This window comes from Bos indicus, chromosome 7 (genome assembly GCF_029378745.1).
Source record: "Bos indicus isolate NIAB-ARS_2022 breed Sahiwal x Tharparkar chromosome 7, NIAB-ARS_B.indTharparkar_mat_pri_1.0, whole genome shotgun sequence".
Taxonomy (NCBI): Eukaryota; Metazoa; Chordata; class Mammalia; order Artiodactyla; family Bovidae; genus Bos; species Bos indicus.
The window spans coordinates 4,543,476-4,561,090 of record NC_091766.1 but is presented as its reverse complement, the minus strand read 5'-3'; the positions used below and the strand labels follow the sequence as shown (position 1 = coordinate 4,561,090).

At 60.9% G+C, this 17,615-nt stretch overlaps 2 protein-coding genes across 4 annotated transcripts; one reads left to right on the top strand and one right to left on the bottom strand.

Moving 5' to 3' along the window:
* The first annotated feature begins 437 nt into the window (after positions 1-437).
* Positions 438-3,196, top strand: REX1BD (required for excision 1-B domain containing). Of its 2 annotated transcripts, none has more exons than XM_019963824.2 (5): positions 438-652; positions 747-829; positions 1,125-1,329; positions 2,258-2,337; positions 2,956-3,196. In XM_019963824.2, exons 1-5 carry the CDS (start codon positions 551-553, stop codon positions 2,972-2,974), a joined length of 489 nt encoding a protein of 162 aa, XP_019819383.1. In that variant the 5' UTR covers positions 438-550; the 3' UTR covers positions 2,975-3,196. The 2 variants fall into 2 exon arrangements, with proteins under 2 accessions (XP_019819383.1, XP_019819381.1); XM_019963822.2 differs by having other exon boundaries at positions 439-652; positions 2,975-3,196.
* A 306-nt stretch (positions 3,197-3,502) lies between these two features.
* On the bottom strand, positions 3,503-14,352 carry CRLF1 (cytokine receptor like factor 1). 2 transcript variants are annotated; one of them, XM_070792481.1, is made up of 9 exons: positions 14,125-14,352; positions 8,761-9,042; positions 8,311-8,440; positions 7,991-8,160; positions 6,842-6,999; positions 6,583-6,751; positions 4,485-4,672; positions 4,328-4,375; positions 3,503-3,833 (listed from the first exon to the last, which is right to left on the bottom strand). In XM_070792481.1, exons 1-9 carry the CDS (start codon positions 14,234-14,236, stop codon positions 3,813-3,815), a joined length of 1,278 nt encoding a protein of 425 aa, XP_070648582.1. In that variant the 5' UTR covers positions 14,237-14,352; the 3' UTR covers positions 3,503-3,812. The 2 variants fall into 2 exon arrangements, with proteins under 2 accessions (XP_070648582.1, XP_070648583.1); XM_070792482.1 differs by having other exon boundaries at positions 4,328-4,370.
* Positions 14,353-17,615: the final 3,263 nt, after the last annotated feature.

Here is a 17,615-nt window from a genome sequence, read left to right as displayed (position 1 = left end):
CCTGGAGAATTCCATGGACTGTATTCCTGGAGAGTCCCATGGGGCCACAAAGAGACTGGACTGAGTCACTTTCACTTTCTTTTTCCAACCAGTTCACATAGGACCTGCTAGTGAATCTGCTGTAGGCTGGGTTCCAGCGACTTGAGCTTTCCAATGTCAGAACCTGCGTTCAGATCCCACTCTTGTCACAGCCTTGTGGCCTCTGATGACGAATATCACTTCCCAGATTTCTTTGTGTGGGAATGGAATGTGAGGAAGTGAAGTCGGGTGTTGACAGTTGTATAGAAACAAAACCTTGCTGTATATAGAACCTTATATTCAAGATCAAAAACTTTAAGAAGGCAAGCGCTGGACAGGAATAAACACGGGGTGGGGTGGGTAGAGGGTGTCAGACCTGAGAAGCCCTCCAGTATTCGCTTCCCATTGTTCCCCGGGGTTTCTTCCAGGTTGACTGTTCACCACAGGCTACGTTCCGAGGCCTCCCGGCCTGCAGGGGGCGCCAGGCGCATCGGAGCAACCTGATCCCGGGCGGGGCCAGAGCTGCGCAGTCATGATCACAGCGGAGGCCGCATCAGAGTCCACTGTCCCTGCGGTGCCGGGTGATACGGCCGCCACTGGAGTCCCAGAGCGCGAGGAGCTGGTGTGGCCCTGGGTGAGCTCGAGCCCGAGCGGGAACATGAGTGGGGCGGGCGGTGCAGGCCCGGGGGCACCAGCTTCATGCCCTAGCCATGCTCCCCGCTCCGTAGAAAGATGCCCCGATCCGGGAGCTGGTGCAGCGCATCCACCAGCTGCAAGCTGAGCGCGCGCAGGCCTTCCGCCGGCTGGAGGAGTGAGTGTGGGCGTATGGGAGGGGAGGGGTCCCAATGTTCGGCCCTCAGCCCACTCTGGGGATGGGCGAGCCTTGAGGGAGGAACTGGGTCCCCGTGCGCCTCAGTGTCGGAGGTGGAGCGGGGTTTGCGAGGAGACCAGATCGCTCCCTTCCTTATGCGCTGGGGTGCGCTCGTCTCGGGTTAGCCTCCACACTCTGGGATCGAGGGACACTTCTTGGGCGGCTTTCAGGCGGTCGATGCGGGTGCAGGGCCTGAGAGCCGGGGCCGTAGCCTCAGGACCCTCACCTGCCGCAGAGGCCACCGCCAGTACCTGAGCAGCGGCCCGCCCTACGACTTCCCGCGCTACCGGAGCACGGTCCACGAGGTGACCCAGGTCTTCGCCGCCGCCTCGAGAGAGGTGCTGGCGGTGGAGGCCGAGCTAGCCGGACCCCGAGCGCAGCCGCTGCTCGCGAGCCACGTGCGCAGCCTGCAGCAGCTGGAGGAGACGCGCCTGACCACAGTGAGGCCCCGCCCCCCGGCCGTTTCCCCCGCGCCCACTCTACGGCTTGTGTCTCCCGGGGCTTGGCCCACGGTGCACCCCTTGGGGGAGGGGCCACATTCCGTCCCTGCAAACCCCGCCCCTGGCGCCCCAGCAGTCCCCTCTACATGTCCCAGCTAAGTCGTCCATTAAGATTTCACTTGAGAGTCTCAGGCTTAGCCCCCTCCTTTCTGCCCCCACTTTTATCCAGGACACGCCCGCTCCATCCCAGACCCCACCTCTACAGCGCGCTCCTCCCCTCTCTGGCTTGTCCCAGTGCCCCAGATCTGTTACTCAACCCTCAGATTGGGTGCAGTGAAACTCCAGGTCAAGTCCCCTTCTTAATAACCCTAGATCCCAGCCTAAATTGTGGGCCTGTGACCCGGCCTACTTTGCCTTCACAGCCAATCCTGATCGAGATACAAGGCCACGTGAAGCCACGCCCACACCACACTCGCCGCTGGGATTCCCAGGCCACCCTCTTTTAGAGACCCAACCCAAGTCTAGGTTTTTGGCCTACTTCCAAATTGGGATTATAACGCCCTGGCTGGTCTCTGAGACTAAGATTCCGCCTACTTATACCTCCAACTGCACCACTCCTGTCCCCCAATCCCTGGCCGAGATTTTACCCCATTCCCCTTCCCCACCTACATGAGGCCACACCCACACTGCGCTGACTCTAGGGCCCGCCCACTCGGCCCCCCTGGTCAGGAGCCCCTCTAAACCTAATCCTAGATTCCTCCAGCGTTAAAAGTACCACTGCCCTTGAGACTCCTGCCTGCTTTGCCCTCCTCCCCCTTGTGCTGCCTTTCTGGGGGCTTCAGTGTTTCCCCGACCCTCCTATGTGGGAGGTCAGGGCACGGCCTCTGCCAACCGTGACGTCCTCCTCGCTGCCCATTCCCCCAACCAGGTGGCCCTGCTGCAGCTGATGGGGACACCAGAGCTGACTGGGCAGGAGGACAGCCTGCAGATGCACCAGCTGAAGATGAAGTGAGTGCTGCCTCCCTGTGGGCTGACCGTGCTAGATTTGCGTAGGCATGCTTGGGCACCCAGCCCCAAACAGGCATGCCCCAGGGCTGGCAAGGTCAGACCCCAACCCTCTGGACCTGCACACAAGCCTTTGGCTGTGCATACCAGAACCTTCACCTGGTGACCTTAGATGCACTACCCACCTTCCCCCGGTGCATATGCCCTGCCGTTTCACACCAGACTCGCTGTGTATTTTCAGGACACAGCTGCATACCTCACACCTGTCGATCCTGCTCACATGGCTCCACTCGGAGCTTGGACATGGTTGCCCAGGCCCTACCAGGCACACACCTGCACATTCCCGCCTTTCGCCTCTCAGACACACACATGTGCACACCCACTAGACATCTGCCACAGTCGCCCTGCACACCTTCCTGATGGCCCACACTCACCAAGATGACCTTTCCTCCTGCCACTCTGACCCACAGGACCACCCCTTCTCCCAGGCACCTAAATGATCCTCCCACTGCTAGTGCTGCTTGGAGGTTTGGCAGGAGGCAGGAGGGCCTGGGGCTTGCCACAGCCCCCTTGGAGCTGCACTGCGGCGGCTAATTCACCCCATCTGGGTTTTATTTATAGTTCCCATCCACTCTTGTAGGGTAATTAAAACCATGGAAGCAATCAGTGAGGTTCTCCAGGACCTCAGGTTTGATGCGGAATCTGCCGAGTGATGGTGGCTCCGCAGGGACAAGAGAGATGGAAAATGGGGCATATGGCGCCCTGCCCTGACCACCCAGCTGGCTGGGGTCACACCCCAACGGACCACTGACCCTCCTTGAGTTCACTTCACCTCTCATAATAAAGAACCTAAAGAATCTTCTGTCTGCATCTGCTCCACTATCTCTTGTGTGCTGGGGTGCTGGGGTGGGGTCCCACAAAGTCAGGGATGCTGGGTGCAAGAATCCCTCCCACCAACCCCTATTGCATAACTCTAGAAACTCTGGTGTTTTGAAGCCCACTCTCCAAGGAGTTTAGAACCAGATATTTCAGATCATGGAGAGAGCTGGAAATTCTGGGAGGTGAAGATTCCCATCCCAAAGGGTCATCAGGATTCCACGTGCCTTCCCTAAGCCCCACAGCCCCCCACCCTAGGCCACTCTAGCCCCAAACTCACCTTCACAATCAGGGCACCTAAATAGTTATGTTTATTTAAAAAGATTCCTTGGAGGGGGTTCTGGGTAGGGGGAGTAATAACCCTTCTTTACACTCAGCTCTTGCAAGCATTCTGGGAAGCAAAGCCCCCCTTCACACACACACACCCCCCACTGGGGTGCACCTCACATGGAGGCCAGAGCTGTTGTGGCCCTCAGAGCTCGGAGTACTCGCCCCCGCTGCTGCTGACAGGGCTAGCGCACCCTGAGGGGAGGGTACAGAGATGGCCCCCAGTCTGGGGTGGCCCCTGGATCTCCATGCAGCAGGGAGGGCAGCCCCAGCCTCTAGAGCTTATCTGGCAGGACCTGCAGGCAGAGGGAAAGCCAGGCTTAGCAAGAAGCCTGGGAGGGGCCAGGACCACAGAGCAAATGAGGCCCAGGTCCTGGGCCCACCACTTTCAGCCAGCTGCCCTCGGTAGGCTGCTGCCCCTCTCTGGGCCCTGGTTTTCCTATCTGAGGAGTAATATCTATCCATCCCATGGGTTGTCCTGCAGAGAACACACGTGGCACAGGGCCAGTATGCAGTAGGTGCTCATACATGCTCCGCAGGTGGCTATGTGCATTCATTCCTGAGAATGATATTCCCTCTGGACACTTTGAAGGGTTCCAGGTGTTCTTACTTGGCTAAAGGCCACAGGGTCAGGCACACAGTAGGTGTTAGGTAAATGCTGATAAATAAATGCTGGAGGAAAGACTTGTACCTCAGCAACTCTAAGGCTGAGGATGGAGGGCCCACGGCCTGTGGTCACCAGGAGGGCTCTTGACTCCTGGCCTGCCCACCCACCTGGGGTCCCCCTTACCTCTCGCCGCGCCCCGTCTGCCCGAGGACAGGATCCCCTCGTCCTGTGCTTGGAAGGAAGGAGGCAGTGTCTGAGGGCTGTGGGCCTACCTCCCATCCCCTTTACCCCCACCCGGCCCCACCCCTCCACCCCTCTCCCAGGGGTCCCATTTTCCTACCTGGTTGCGGGTCTTATGTGACTTTTGCATCCAGGCTCGCCACTGGTCATAGAGGCGGAAGCTGAGGTTCGAGCAGTAAGCGTGCTTCTTGAGCCAGCCCAGAAACTGCTTGAGCTCGCGCCGCACCGGCCCCGAGCTCGGCTCGCCGCCCCGCGGCTCGCAAGCCCCGCCGCCCGGGCCCGGGCGCTCTAATGGGGTCGGAGCGGCAGCGTCAGGGCGCGGCCAGCAGAGGGCGCGCGCGGGCAGGAGAGGGAGGTTCCCTCGCGCGGCAGGACCGCGTTCTCCTCGGGGACCCCGCCCCCCGCGCCCGTCCCTGTTTCAGCGCGACCCGGTCCGCCCCACGGCCCGGCCCAGCACTGCAGCCCAGCTGCGCCCCCGAGGAGACAGGGGGCAGGGGGAGGAAGGGGTTCCTCCTCCACATCTCCAGGCACCCTGAGCCAGGTGTGTGTGAAAGCGGGGGAGTGAGAAGGGCCAGGGCCAGAGGGATAAGCCGGAGCAGGAGGCAGGGGAAAGGAGAGAGAGACGCTGATGAGAAAGCTGGAGAGACCAAGGCAGACGTTAAGAGATGGAGGCAAAGAGAGACAGATACAGGGGGAGCGAAAGCCACGGGGGGCAGCCAAGGAGGTGCAGAGGGTGGAGAGATGGAGAGGGAGCCAGAACAGGAAGGGACAGAGACACTGGGGATGTAGGGACGCAGAAACCAAAAAAGGCAGAAAGACAGACACAGGGAAAGAGAGTGAGCAACAGATGAAAGGAGGTAGACAATTCGAAGTGACTCTGAGGGGAGGGACAGTCCCCAGGACAGGCCTGAGAGTACAGCCGGATGGATGGGGAGTGGGCCAGGAGGGCCAGGTGGGAGGCCGGCCTGTCCATCCAGCCGCCAGCCGCAGCCAGCCCTGAGCAGCCTGAGCGGGCCGGCGGATAAGGACATCGGCCTCACGTCATAAATAATGCCGGGGACCCGCTGACAGGCCCTGGCACAGCCCCGGCCCCCACTGCCCCTGGCGGCCTCCCCTGGCCTCCCCCAGCCTCCCCAGCGGACGCAGCCGCCTGCTGGCTCCCGTGCAAGAATCGCAGGTGCTGGGCACGAGCAGGGGCCAAGGCTCAAGCCCCTCCCGGCTGTGCTAGTTCCCGCCCACCCCTGAACCTGGAGGGGCCCCGGATGGGGGCTGGGGAACTAGTTGGAGCCTTGCTCTGCCACTCCCTGACTCTGGGACCCTCTCTGGGCCTTGGTTTCCCCATCATTCCAAGAGCGTGAGCCTGGACTTCGAGGGAACTGCGTTCAGATCCTTGTGTAACTTTGGGGGGCTGGGTGCACCTCTTGGGGGCTTGGGGTCCTCGTCTGAGAAAAGGGGGCCTCCCTTGGGTGAAACCATGGCAGGAGCAGGCGATAGGAGCCTCAGTAACTATTACTTGCAAACACTTGGGTGGCACCCACCATGAGGGCACTTTCCGTGGGTTCTCTCTCATCTAGCCCTCATAATAGCCTGAGGCAGGCATGACTGTGATCCCCACTTTCCAGATGGGAAAGCTGAGGCCAGAAGTACCAAGCAAAATTTCATACCATTTCACAGAGGAGAGAAGATGGCAAAGGGAATCAGACCCAGGCGTCTGATCATCTCATCCCCCTACCTTGATCTGAAGGGGAAACCAAAGCCTGTTGTAGGGAGAGTTGGCAGCCCACGGTCTTAGAGAAGCAAGGGTCTCAAGTTCACTTGCCCCTAGGCGCTAGGGAAGGGGTCCATGTGGGTGCAAGGGGCCAAGTGGGGATGACGCAACCAAAAGAGCAAGGGCCATGACTTGAGGGCAGCCTCTGCCGAGGAGGGCTGTGGAGTAACTCTGTCCTCTTACAGACAACTTTTTCTAGGGAATCTAGAGTATTGTGACTGTTTTTAAAAGTCTGCAAGTGGTTCAAACTTCCCCCCGCCCCCAAATGACAGGCTAAGAAAATAGATTCAAGGGCCACAATTGCCCCCCTCCCCCCAACCGCAGGACCAAGAGTTTGAGACCTGGACTCTCCCAAAGGAAATAAGGAAACAGAGGCTCCGGCCGTTTTGGAGCTGGTCTCAGGCTCACCCAGCCCCGCTGGGGTGCTCACCACTTCGGGGGGTGGAGGCAGCAGTGGGGTGGCTCCATTCGCTCCAGATCCCGGCCTTCTTGGAGCCGTAGATGCCGAAGGGGTTGCAGCGCACTTGCACGAAGTAGACGGTGCCCGGCTTCAGGCCTGCCAGGCGGCAGGAGGTCTGGTTGCTCACATCGTCCACCACCTGGGCGGCCAGCGCAGGGTCAGAGGCGGGGGCAGCGCGGCAGGGGATGGGAGGAGGGAGGAGCCGGCCGGGGAGGGGCGGGGCAGGCACCTTCCAGTCCACGCTGTCCTCCACTCGGTAGCGGATCTGGTACTTGGCTTGGAAGAGGAAGTCCTTGAGAGCAGGCGGTGAAACCCAGCGCACGCTCAGCTGGTCCTCCAGGCCCCCGACGCGGCTCACGTGCACGTCCGGCGGGGGGTCGGTGGTCACTAGGGGGCAGGGCAGGCCTTCGTCACCAGGATCTCTTTGGACCTGGCTGGCACCCTCTGGGTCCAAGTACCAGAGCACGCGGCTTAGATGGCACCTGCTTCCATTCTCCCTCCCCCGACTTGGGACGGGTGGATTATATTAGATAATATTCGGGTAACACTCAGCACCCAGAAGCACTCAATTAATGTTAGCTGTTATCACCACAATTATCTGTGACAGGAGAAACATAATCCTATCTTCAGGGAACTATGTAAAAAGCAGACCCTGCCTGGATGATGATATTATTATTATTATGCCCAGGAGTGCAGGGGGCCCTTAGGCTGCCAGAGCCCTGGGAAGCTCCCCTTGACACACCCCTCCACTGCCTACCTCCTGCTCCTTCCGATTTCAGCAAGGTGCAAGGGACAACTGGGACATGCCCACAGCCCCTTCAGGATTTGAGGAAATAAAGTGGGGAGCAAGAGGAGGGACTTGCTGCAAGCCTTCCAGGGATCCTTCAGGGAGTCCTTTGGGCCGCAGGAGGGCTGGCCTCTTCCCCTGAGGCCTTGGTGAGGGGCTGAAAGAGTTAAGGCACAGGCCTGCTCGGGGCTGAGAAACACCCTAATTAGATTAGGCCCAATTCTGCTCGCGGATCATCCACTTCCTGCCTCCTGCCTGCACCCCCTCTCAGCTCCAGGCTGTGGCTTCCTGGGGCGCCTCCCGACCTGGGCGCCCCCTCCCAGCTCCCCTGGGCCCTCTCCCCGCACACCTGGGCTGCTGATGGGGGAGGCAGCCAGGCCAGGTGTTCTCCGCAGAGTAGGGGTATCCTGGTTGCTGCAGGGGGCTGGGGACCAGTGGGTGGATGCCTCGCTCCTCCCATCCCCAACCAGCCTGGTCCCTGAGACCTCAGCTGAGCTGCAGCCGTGGCTGGGCCTTTGCAGGCGGTGGGGGAGGCCTGGAGGTGAGGGTTGCAGGTGGGCCACGCTGGCCTCTGTAGGGGGTGGGGCTCACCCACATCCAGAATGTCCAGCGTCAGCACGTCAGAGCGGGCTGAGCCCAGCCTGTTCGTGGCCTCCACCCAGATCTCATAGGGCGTGAAGAGAGCCAGGTCCTTGGGGATGTGGCAGGAATGAGGTCCCACCGTGTGGTACTCCTCACACGTGTTGTCCTGCCCGTACCACCTGCAGGGACAGGCAGGGAGGAGGACACGTGAGGGGCCCCCAGGCCTCCCCAGCCCAGCCCAGAAGTGCAGACAGGACCCCAGAGCTCAGAGAGGGTGGCCCAGGCCACAGAGCTGGGCTGGGACATGTCACCCAAGGGCCACCACCAACCTCAGCTTGTACTTGAGGGAGTAGTTGGTGTGGAGGAAGGTTTCCCCGTGGGCCCCCGGCGTCCAGCGGCATGTCAGGTCCTTCATGTTCCTGGACCAGCAGCTGATGTTGAAGGGTTTCTCTGGGGGCACTGGGGGAGCGGGTATGGGGGCTGAGGTCTGGGCTGGCCACGGACAGGTGGAAGGGGGACTTGTTGGCTGCCAACGGGGGCCCCCCACCCTTGGAGCAGAAGAAGGATGGACAGAGTGGACGTGGGCAGTGCCACCTGCATAGCTCTCTTGAGAATGGTGTATGGGCACCTCCAGGATCTCATGCCCACCCGGGGGGCCCATGCCCCTCAACTTGTGCCAGTATACCCACTGTTCAGGCCAAGACTAGAGGGCCCACGATTCACACCCCTCTCCAGAGGGAGATGCTACCCCCAAGATCTGCCCCTGGGTGTCCACTTACGGCCAACATAGAGGCAGGAGCCGGCCAGGATGCTGCCATCGCGGGCGTGGCACACAAGGTTGTCCCCTGACTGCTGCCTGGATCCATTGAGGTTGGCCAGGGCGAGGGCCATAGTAGAGGCGTTGAGCATTCGGGAGAGCTCAGGGGGCAGGCGGCGTCCGTTGAGGGTCCAGTAGAGGCCCTCGGCGGTGGCCCCTGGGGTGTCCCCATGCACCGAGCACGTGGCCTGCAGGGAGGAGCCGATGAGGAGCGTGGGGTCCTGGGGACTGATCACAGCCGTGTCTGGGGTCAGAGAGGAACACCTGTCAGGGCTGGGATGGAGCTGCCCTGGGCCTTCCACCAGCCTAGGACCTCCAAGGCTCATGGCAGTCCTGCAAAGGAGCTGTTTATGATTGCCGCCCATTTTACAGAGAAGGAAACTGAGGCTCAGTCAGGTCAAATGACCAACCTAAGGTTGGTGGCAAAGCTGAGATTCAGCCCCAGGACTGTCTGATTCCACAATTCAGTCCTTCCAAGCCAGTTCCTTATTGACTTGCTCAGGGCTTTTTCTGATCGGTGACAAACCTCATTCAGATCCAAGGAACTCCTACTTTGCACACACTTCTGACAACCACTGCACTCTGCTTTTTCTTTTTTTTCTTTTAAACTTCATTTTATTTTTTGGCAATTAGAAATAACAGATTTGTGTGTTCCTTCTTTGATATCCCTCAGAACCTCACACATAGTAGATGTCTCTAGGGGGAGGAAAGCACTTCCAAAAAGAGGTGCCCTACTAGAATCCTGCTGATTTTATGGATGGAAAAAAACAAGGCTCTGAGAGATCAAGGCCCTTGCCTATGGTCACCAAATAGAAGACAGGCACACTAAACCTGTATCCGTGTCTCTAAAGTTCTGCTCTGCACCGCCACCAGAACTGAAGGTGGCTGTGGCAAGCTCTATGCTCCCAACCCTCATCCCAAAGATCTGGCCATTGTCATCATCCTCCCCCTCAACTCAGTTTTCCTAATCTGCAAAATGGGAACAAGAAAGCTCACAGTCCTCAGGGCCATTGGAAAGATCAGATGGGAAGTGAGTGACTTCCTAAACTGGGCTGTGTGTGAACTGGGTTCTGAGCACAGGAACCTCGGGGAGGCCATGGTTGATGCCTTTCTTCCCGACTGCCACTGGGGCAGCCCATGGCTTCTCCTTCTGAAGATTAGAATCTAAAAGGAAACTGTCTTTATCCAGGAGGAAATCAAGGCACAGAACAGGGAGTAGGGTACCCAGTTCAAGTCCTAGATGTCGTTCTAAGCCTCAGTCTCCCCATCTGGGAAATGGGCATCATGGTATTCACCACATGGGGTTGTTTGAGAAGAGTGAAAATTTTAAGGACAACTCTGTGGGACTTTTAAGCCAGGCTGACCTGGTTTCGAATGCCCTCAGCTCACTCTGGAAGTTGACCCAGTTTCTTTACGTCTCTGAGTCTTTGAGAAGCTCTCTCTCCACCAAGAGTGGTTGTAAGGATTCATTTGTTCACTCACTAATTCAAGGAGCACCTACAATGCGTCAGGATCTGAGGGCACAATGGTCACCAAGACACTCAACATTCATGCTCTTGTGGGACTTGAGTCCAAGGAATGTGAAGTCGCTCAGTTGTGTCCGACTCTTTGCGACCCCGTGGACTGTAGCCCACCAGGTTCCTCCCTCCATGGGATTCTTCAGGCAAGAGTACTGGAGTGGGTTGCCACTTCCTTCTCCAGGGGATCTTCCCGACCCAGGGATCAAACCCGGGTCTCCCACAGTCCAGGCAGACGCTTTAACCTCTGAGCCACCAGGGAAGCCCAGGGAGCAGCAGGAAAAAGCACAAGTATCTAAAAGAACAAACAAGGGAGAAAATAAAGCACGAATCAATGGTGGCAGCTAATTGACCCAAGAGGCCTGTCTGGGGAGGTGGCATTTGACCTGACATGTGAATAAAATGAAAGTGTTAGTCGCTCAGTCATGTCTGACTCTTTGTGACCCCATGGACTGCAGCCCGCCAGGCTCCTCTGTCCATGGGATTCTCCAGGAAAGAACATTGGAGTGGGCTGCCATCCCCTTCTCCAGGGGATCTTCCTGACCCAGGGATCAAACCCGGGTCTCCTGCATTGCAGGCAGATTCTTTACTGTCTGAGCCACCAGGGAAGTGCATGAAATGAAAGAAGTAGCCATGACAATATATAGAAGAGGGTGTTCAGACAGTGGAGCAGCAAGTGCAAAGATCCCAGGGTACAGGTGGTAGGAAATGAGGTCAGCAGGGGCCAGACCTTCAGAGAGGAGTTCTTCCAGAGTTGAGCAGGGGAGGGATTTGTGTTTTAAAAGGATCACCAGGCAGCTGTAACAGGGGACTTCAGAGGGGACAGAGGGGCGGGGGGCAGACCAGCTTCCCTGGCAGCCAAGGACAGGGCAATCCCAGTCCCCCTGTAGGCCTCCTACATTCCAGCGGCTGCCCTGTGCTGGCCCCCAGCAGCTGCCCTGTGCTGGCTCCCCACTGCCCCACATGGGTGAGATGGGGTGGACGCAGTTCCGAGGCCGGCCCTGATGACTTTCCCGGGCAAACTTGGCTTGGAGGGCCATGTCTTGCTAGAGCCTGGGATCGCAGTTGCATTTGGGGCTTGGCCCAGGGCTCGCTGGAGGTCTCAGCGTCCGTGCGAAGGAGCCGGCTGAGCGGGCCAGAGCTGAGGAGGCGGGGGCGGCCGGGGGCGGGGGGCCAGGGGGCCGCCCCGGAGGTCCCAGGCAGCCAGCCGCCCGCTAATTCGGAATTCCTTAGGCATGAACTCGGGCGTGCCAGCGTCTCTGCCCCGGCCCACCCACCGCTTCCTGCCTGGGCCCCCCCAGCAGGGTGGGAGGCACGGCCAGGCCTGCCCAGACCCCAGGCCCATCCTCAACCCTCAGGGGTGGGTCCCGCCCCTCCCGTCCCCCACTCACCACCACAGCCAGGGCAGGAAGGGGGCGCTCTGGGGGGTCCTGGCTGGAGGCGGGGGCAATGCCCCTCTGCCCCACCCGCCTGGCCTGGGCTGGTGTGGCCTGCCTGCCAGCAGCTGCAGCTGCCCTCCCGGGGCTGGGCGGGGGACGGGGCGAGAGGGCAAGGCCAGGCGGGCTTGGACAGGCCGGTCCCCCAACCCAAGCTCCAGCAGGAAAGGTCACAGGGAGGCCTTCTCCTGAGGATGTGGGTGCCCATCTCAGCTGGAGCACCTGGGCAATTGGCTTGCTTTCTCCTGTTCTGTTTCCTCCTCCGTAAAATGGGAGGAAAATCCATTCTACCTGCTGGGGAGATGAATGCGATGAGCTCATGATGTCGAGAGGGCCCAACACACTGAAGTGCAGAGGAGCTGTTGGGATCAGGGCCCCTCCCGGCTCTGGGGTCCTGGCTGGCTGGTGCACTCTCTCCAGTCCTCCACGAACAAAGCGCCAAGGCATTCAGCAGAACTGGGATGCATACATTCCAGCCCCGGCAAAGCAGCTGGGGACAGTCCACTGAGGTTGGGGGGGTGGTGCCTGGCCTAGTTTGGGGGCTTCCTAGAAGGCTCCCCAAGCAGATCCCTGGGCTAGGCTTTTGGACAGCACCCCCCACCCCACCCCACCCCCACCCCCATCCCATGCTCCCTGCCTCCCCGCCCTTTCCCGCAGAGCTGGGGCCTTTAAAAGTTTTTTCCTCTCCCCCTTCCCAATCTGGAGCCACTGCCGTTATTAAAAAGGAACACCATGTGTTTTAAAAGCGAAAAGTGTGAGATTCTCTGCAAGCAAGGCAGGAGGGTGGCCTCCATCCTGGGGTCCCCATCTCCTGTCCTGCTGGTACCTGCAGACACTTTACGACCTGCTCGCCTGCTGGTCAGGTGCTAAGACACACCGTAAGTAGAAACATATTGCTGAGGTGTGAGAATCTTTTATTTAATTTCTTCCCCCTTAAAGGAAAAAACACACGCACAACAATCCCACCACCACCTTTGCTTGTTGCTCTGCTGGATGGAAAACAAAGCCTGCCACTAAAGGTGGCATTCACGAGTGCTGCCCACTGCCTGGCAGAGCTGTCAGGAATCCGAGGAGGGCCTTGGGGCAGCCCCTCACCTGTCCAGGAGCCTTGGGCATGCTAGGCTTTCAGCAAGTGCCCCCAGGGCACGGGACCCTGAGCCTTCTGGAGGAGCACCGCAGGGAGCCTGCCAACAGCTCTGTGCAGTGTAGGTCCACCAGGGGAGAGGGACGTGCTCCTCCTGGTCGACTTGCGAGCCTGCATGGGGCCCTCGGGGTGACCGTGAACATCCAGGGCAGGCTGTGCCTTCGTGTGTGCCCTGTGTCGCCTCCCCCTTGGAAAGAGTGTGTGACCATGAATGTGTGTGTGTCAGGGATGGAATGTGTGTGTGCGCGCCCCGATGGTGTGAGAATGTGCATCTGGGATGCAGTGTGCACGCATCCGAGGGCGAGGGTGATGGGCCACAAGCCAGTGTGAGTCTTTGTGTGTCTCTGGGTGTGTCCCAGAGTGGGTCGGGATGTGGAGACGGTGTCCTGGCCAGGGTGTGCATCGGGTGGGGGACCGGAGAGTGCCGGAGGCCAGGAGCTCCCAACAGGGTGGGGGTCTCTCGGCCTGCAGGGGTTGGGGGCTCCCGGTGACTGCCCCCCACACACACACCCAGGCTGGGCCCACGGTGCCCGGACTCGCTGGCTCCCGCTCCCTCTCCCTCTCACCCACTCTCTCACAAAGATTTCTCTCGCTGGAGTCTCCTAGTCCGGCGCAGCGTGGCCGGGAACTGTTCTAAACGCCGCCGGTGGCGGGGACTCCGTAGAGCCCCGCGCGCGGGGTCCCGCCGGGGGAGGGCCGCGGCGCCGGCCCGCGGAGAGGCGCGTCCCCGGGGACCCCGGGCCGCGCGCCAGGCGGCCAGAGCGGCCCCCTCCCGCCCCGCCTTCCTCACGGGGCTCATCCCTCCACCCGGGGGGGCCCCGCTCAGGGCCGGCACCCAGCGCGCCTACTGCGTGCGCCCCCGCCCGGGTGCGGTGACCCGCAGTCTCCGCGACTCCAAGTCAGCAGACGCTGTCGCGTGCGCCCCCCGCGTCCCGCCGTGCAGAGGGTCCCAGGCCGCGGCTCCTCGACCCCCTGGGGCCGAGTCGGGCGTCCTCCACAGGGCAGCCCAGGTAAGAAGGCCTCGGTAGCGGAAGCCGGACCCTCGGGCCAGGGAACTTCGGCGCCGTGCGCCCCACAGGTGAGGGCGCCCCGAGGGCCGCTCCGGGGGCGCCTTCCTTTGTTCCCGGGCCATCCAGGTGGCGCCCGCGCCCCCTCCCCCCCGCGGTTGCCCCCGGGGCGCACGCTCTCGGCCCAGGCGGGAAGGAGGGAGCACGGCGCCGTGTACTCACCGGCTCCTGATCCCGCTCGCGGCGCCCCGAGGACGCAGAGCAGCAGCAGGGGCAGCGGCGGCGGCGGCCGCCGCGCGGATTGGGCGGCGGGGCCCGGGCGGCCGGCGGGCATGGGGCCGGCGCTGCCGGGGGCGCGCGGCGGGAGGCGGCGAGGGGCGCGGGGCGCAGGCCGGGCGCAGGAGGGCGCGGGCCAAGCAGCCCGCACGTCGCTGGGCGCGGGCGCGGAGGCCAGAGCAAGTCTGAGCAGCCGAATTGACAAGGCGCTAATACGCCGCTGGCCCCGCCCGGCCCCGCCCCCGGCCCGGCCCCGGGGGGGCGGCGGGCCCCGCACCGGCCTCCCCGCCGCCCGCCCGCCCGCCCGCCGGAGGGCACCGCGAGCCCCACCCGTCCGGCCTCCGCCCCGCCGCGCACCGCACGCGCCGTTTTTCCCGCGGCCCCAAACCCCCCAACTCTACCCTTACCGACCTGGGACCTCCCTTTCCGACCCTGCCAGCTCCAGGCTCCCTACCCCCAGTCTGGGACCTGGCGGCCCCCAATCGCGTTTCCATACCCCCCGCCCACTTCCTCGCACCCAGCCCTCAGCCGTGTGTCCCTTCAGCGTCGCCTGCAGCCCCTAGCCCTGGTCCGCTCCTCCCCCCCCATCCTCCGTCTCGGCCCCCACCCCAGCTCTGGCCCCGCCCCCCCCCCCCCCCCCCCCCCCACTGAGCGGTCCCTGAGCCCCGCCTGCTCGCATCTCCAGCCCCTTTCCTCCCCGAGGGCCTAAGAGTCGCCCTCCGTCCCGCCCCACGCCCTCGGCGCGCGGGTCCCACAGGTTTTGGCCCAGCGCTCCCCCTCCCATTTCATCCCGCCTCTTCTGGTGCTCCGCGCGCGCAGCCTCGGCCCCAGGCTTTGCTGGAGGGAAGACGGAGCAAAAACTGCAAGGCTTGGAGTCCCCGGACCTCGCCCAGGCTCAGCTGTCCCCCTCGGGCGGGTCCGAGCCGGGATTCTGTGGGGGCGCCCGGGGGCCTCAGAAGGGAGTTCTCGCGTGGGCAAGAGGGGAGAAATGGGCCCCGTGGGAAAGGAGACGGGGGCCTGCGCGGGTCCCGTGTGCGGGCAGGAGGGATCCCCCAGGAGGAGAGCGGTAAGCAGGCCCTCCCCCGACTCGCTAACACCCCCCCCCCACGGAAAAATCCGCTCAGCGGCCCGCGGGTGGGGTGCGCCACGCAGTGAGTAATCGCTGGGGCGGCCGCCGCCCGCCGACTCCAGGTAACGCCGGCTGCCCCGAGCGACGCATAGTTTGTCTTCCTTTATTTTGCGCAGGGATCCTTCTCCGTGTTATTATTTTTGGCCACTGCTTGGCTTTCGGGACCCCTCCCGGCCCCGCTGCTTCACCCTCCTTCTCTCGGTCCTCACCCGATTCGGGCGCCCACGATAAAAGGGCTCCTGGACTCCAAGGCCCCAGTGGAGGGGGGAGCTTGAAATGAGAGTTCCGGGGCTGCCTCCTGCCCAATCGTTGGAGTCGCAGCCCCGCCCACAGCCATGTGCCCTCAGAGAAGAAGGGCTCTATCTCCCCCTTCAGGGGCTCCCTTAGAGACCTGGACCCTCCCTCCAGGTCCCTAACTAGCCAAGGGGGTAAAAGTGTTTGAGGAGGGCTCAGGAGTTCCCGCCTCGTTTGGCTAAGGCTGCCCCTCCACCACCCCTGCTAAGTAAGTAGTCTGAGGTCCCCAACTCAGACCTCAGACTATCAAAAAAGAGGATTGAAGGCCGGACTCCCGGGTGTGCCCCCCACCCCGCAAGCCCAATCTGGGCTGGATGAGTTTGTGAAGGAGAGAGTTGAGCCCTGGCATGGTGCACTATCATTTCCTGGGGAAAATCAGGCCCCTCTGCCTCAGTTTCCTCCTGCGCACCATGGGGGACTCCTAGCCAGCCTACGCCTTTCTGTGGGAATCTGTCAGGTAGCAGAAGGCTCCACGGTCTAAACACTTAGGACAGTGCCTGGCACTGGGGCACATTCTTTTGGAGTCTCAGTGTGCCACCTCTGAAAAATGGGGCCACAGTCCCACCTGCCAGAGAATTAAGTGAAGGTGGCTGTTCTTGGCTGGAATTGTGTTTTCAGGATATATCCCAAGCCTCCCCCACAGCCTTGGTTCAGCAACGTTTGACTTCCACCTGGAGGGCTTCAGGCTTCTGGAGAAAAAAATCTCAATATTCCCCCACCCCATCTCTGCTCCTCCCCACCCCCACCCCAGTCATTCCCAGTCTCGGGAAAAAGCTCCCCCATCCACTCAGGTACTCAGGCCAGAGACCTGGAGGTGCGCGTGACAACTCTCTCCTTTGCTCATCTCCCACGTCCAATCCATCAGCAAATCCTGTTGGCTCTGATTCCAAAACGCATCCCCATTCTGAGGTTCGGACCTCTTTTCCCCACCCCATCCGGGTCCAGGCCCCACCATCTCCATCTGGGATGCTTGCTGCCCAGCCTCCTAGGATTCCCGGGTAAACCCTCCTGCCCTTGTTTGTACATTGGGAAGAAGGAGCTTTTAAAAGAAGCAAAGCAGGTCTTCTCTGTCCTGCCACCCTCTCCCCACTCCTTCTCTCCTCTCTCCTCTTCCTCTCCCTCACGCTGCTCCAGCCCCGAGGCTTGTACATTTGCTGTTCCCCTCTGCGGGGATGCAGTTCCCCCCCAATTCTTCCCCCAGTTAGCACCTTCTTTTCCATCAGGTCACAGGTCAAGTTTTCTCAGAGGGGGCCCCCCAACCTTTCCAGGTACTCTCTGTCCCCTTCCTCTTTTAAAATTATCTTTGTAACACAATTCTTCAAACATCATCTTCTTTTGAGACATTTTCTTTACATTGTGGGCATCCGGAGAGCCTGCACCCAGGGAGGTCCACGGGAGAAGAGCTCAGTGAACATTAGCAGAAATGAAAGGATGGAAGTGGAGGTGAGAGTATATTACAAAAAAAAGAAGAAGAAGAAGAAGGAGAAAGAAAGAAAGAGAAAGGATGGAGAATTCTCAGTCCCTTGGAGTAGCAAGAAAACTCAGTCCCAGTGAATCATGCTGTCTTGGGTCCCAGCCAGGCCCCAGATTTGCTCTGTGACCCAACCTGGTAGCCACCCCTCTCTGGTCCTTAACCTGTAGAAGGGTATGCACTGTTGGCTCACTCCCTCCCTGGAGCATGCCCTCTGCCCTCAGGGTGACCTTAACCTCAAACCTTTGACTTTCTAAGGAAAGTGATTTGACCTCTAGGTGCATCCTTCCCTGCCCTTGGTTCTCCAGGCAGCTTAACCCCTTCCTCATCAGTCCCGCTGCCTCTCTGTGCAGGAAGGGGAACCAGCTCTGGTGGAACTTCTGGCAAATATTGACCCAAGTCCTCGAAGGTGGCTGGGAATGTACTGAGGTGGCGGATGAAGGGAGGGCCCCCAGGGGGAGGGGCTCCTCCTTAGTCTTTGCACTTAAGAATTACCTTGGGGGAGACCCTCCAGCCCAGCTCCCTGCCGAATTCCAGGGCACT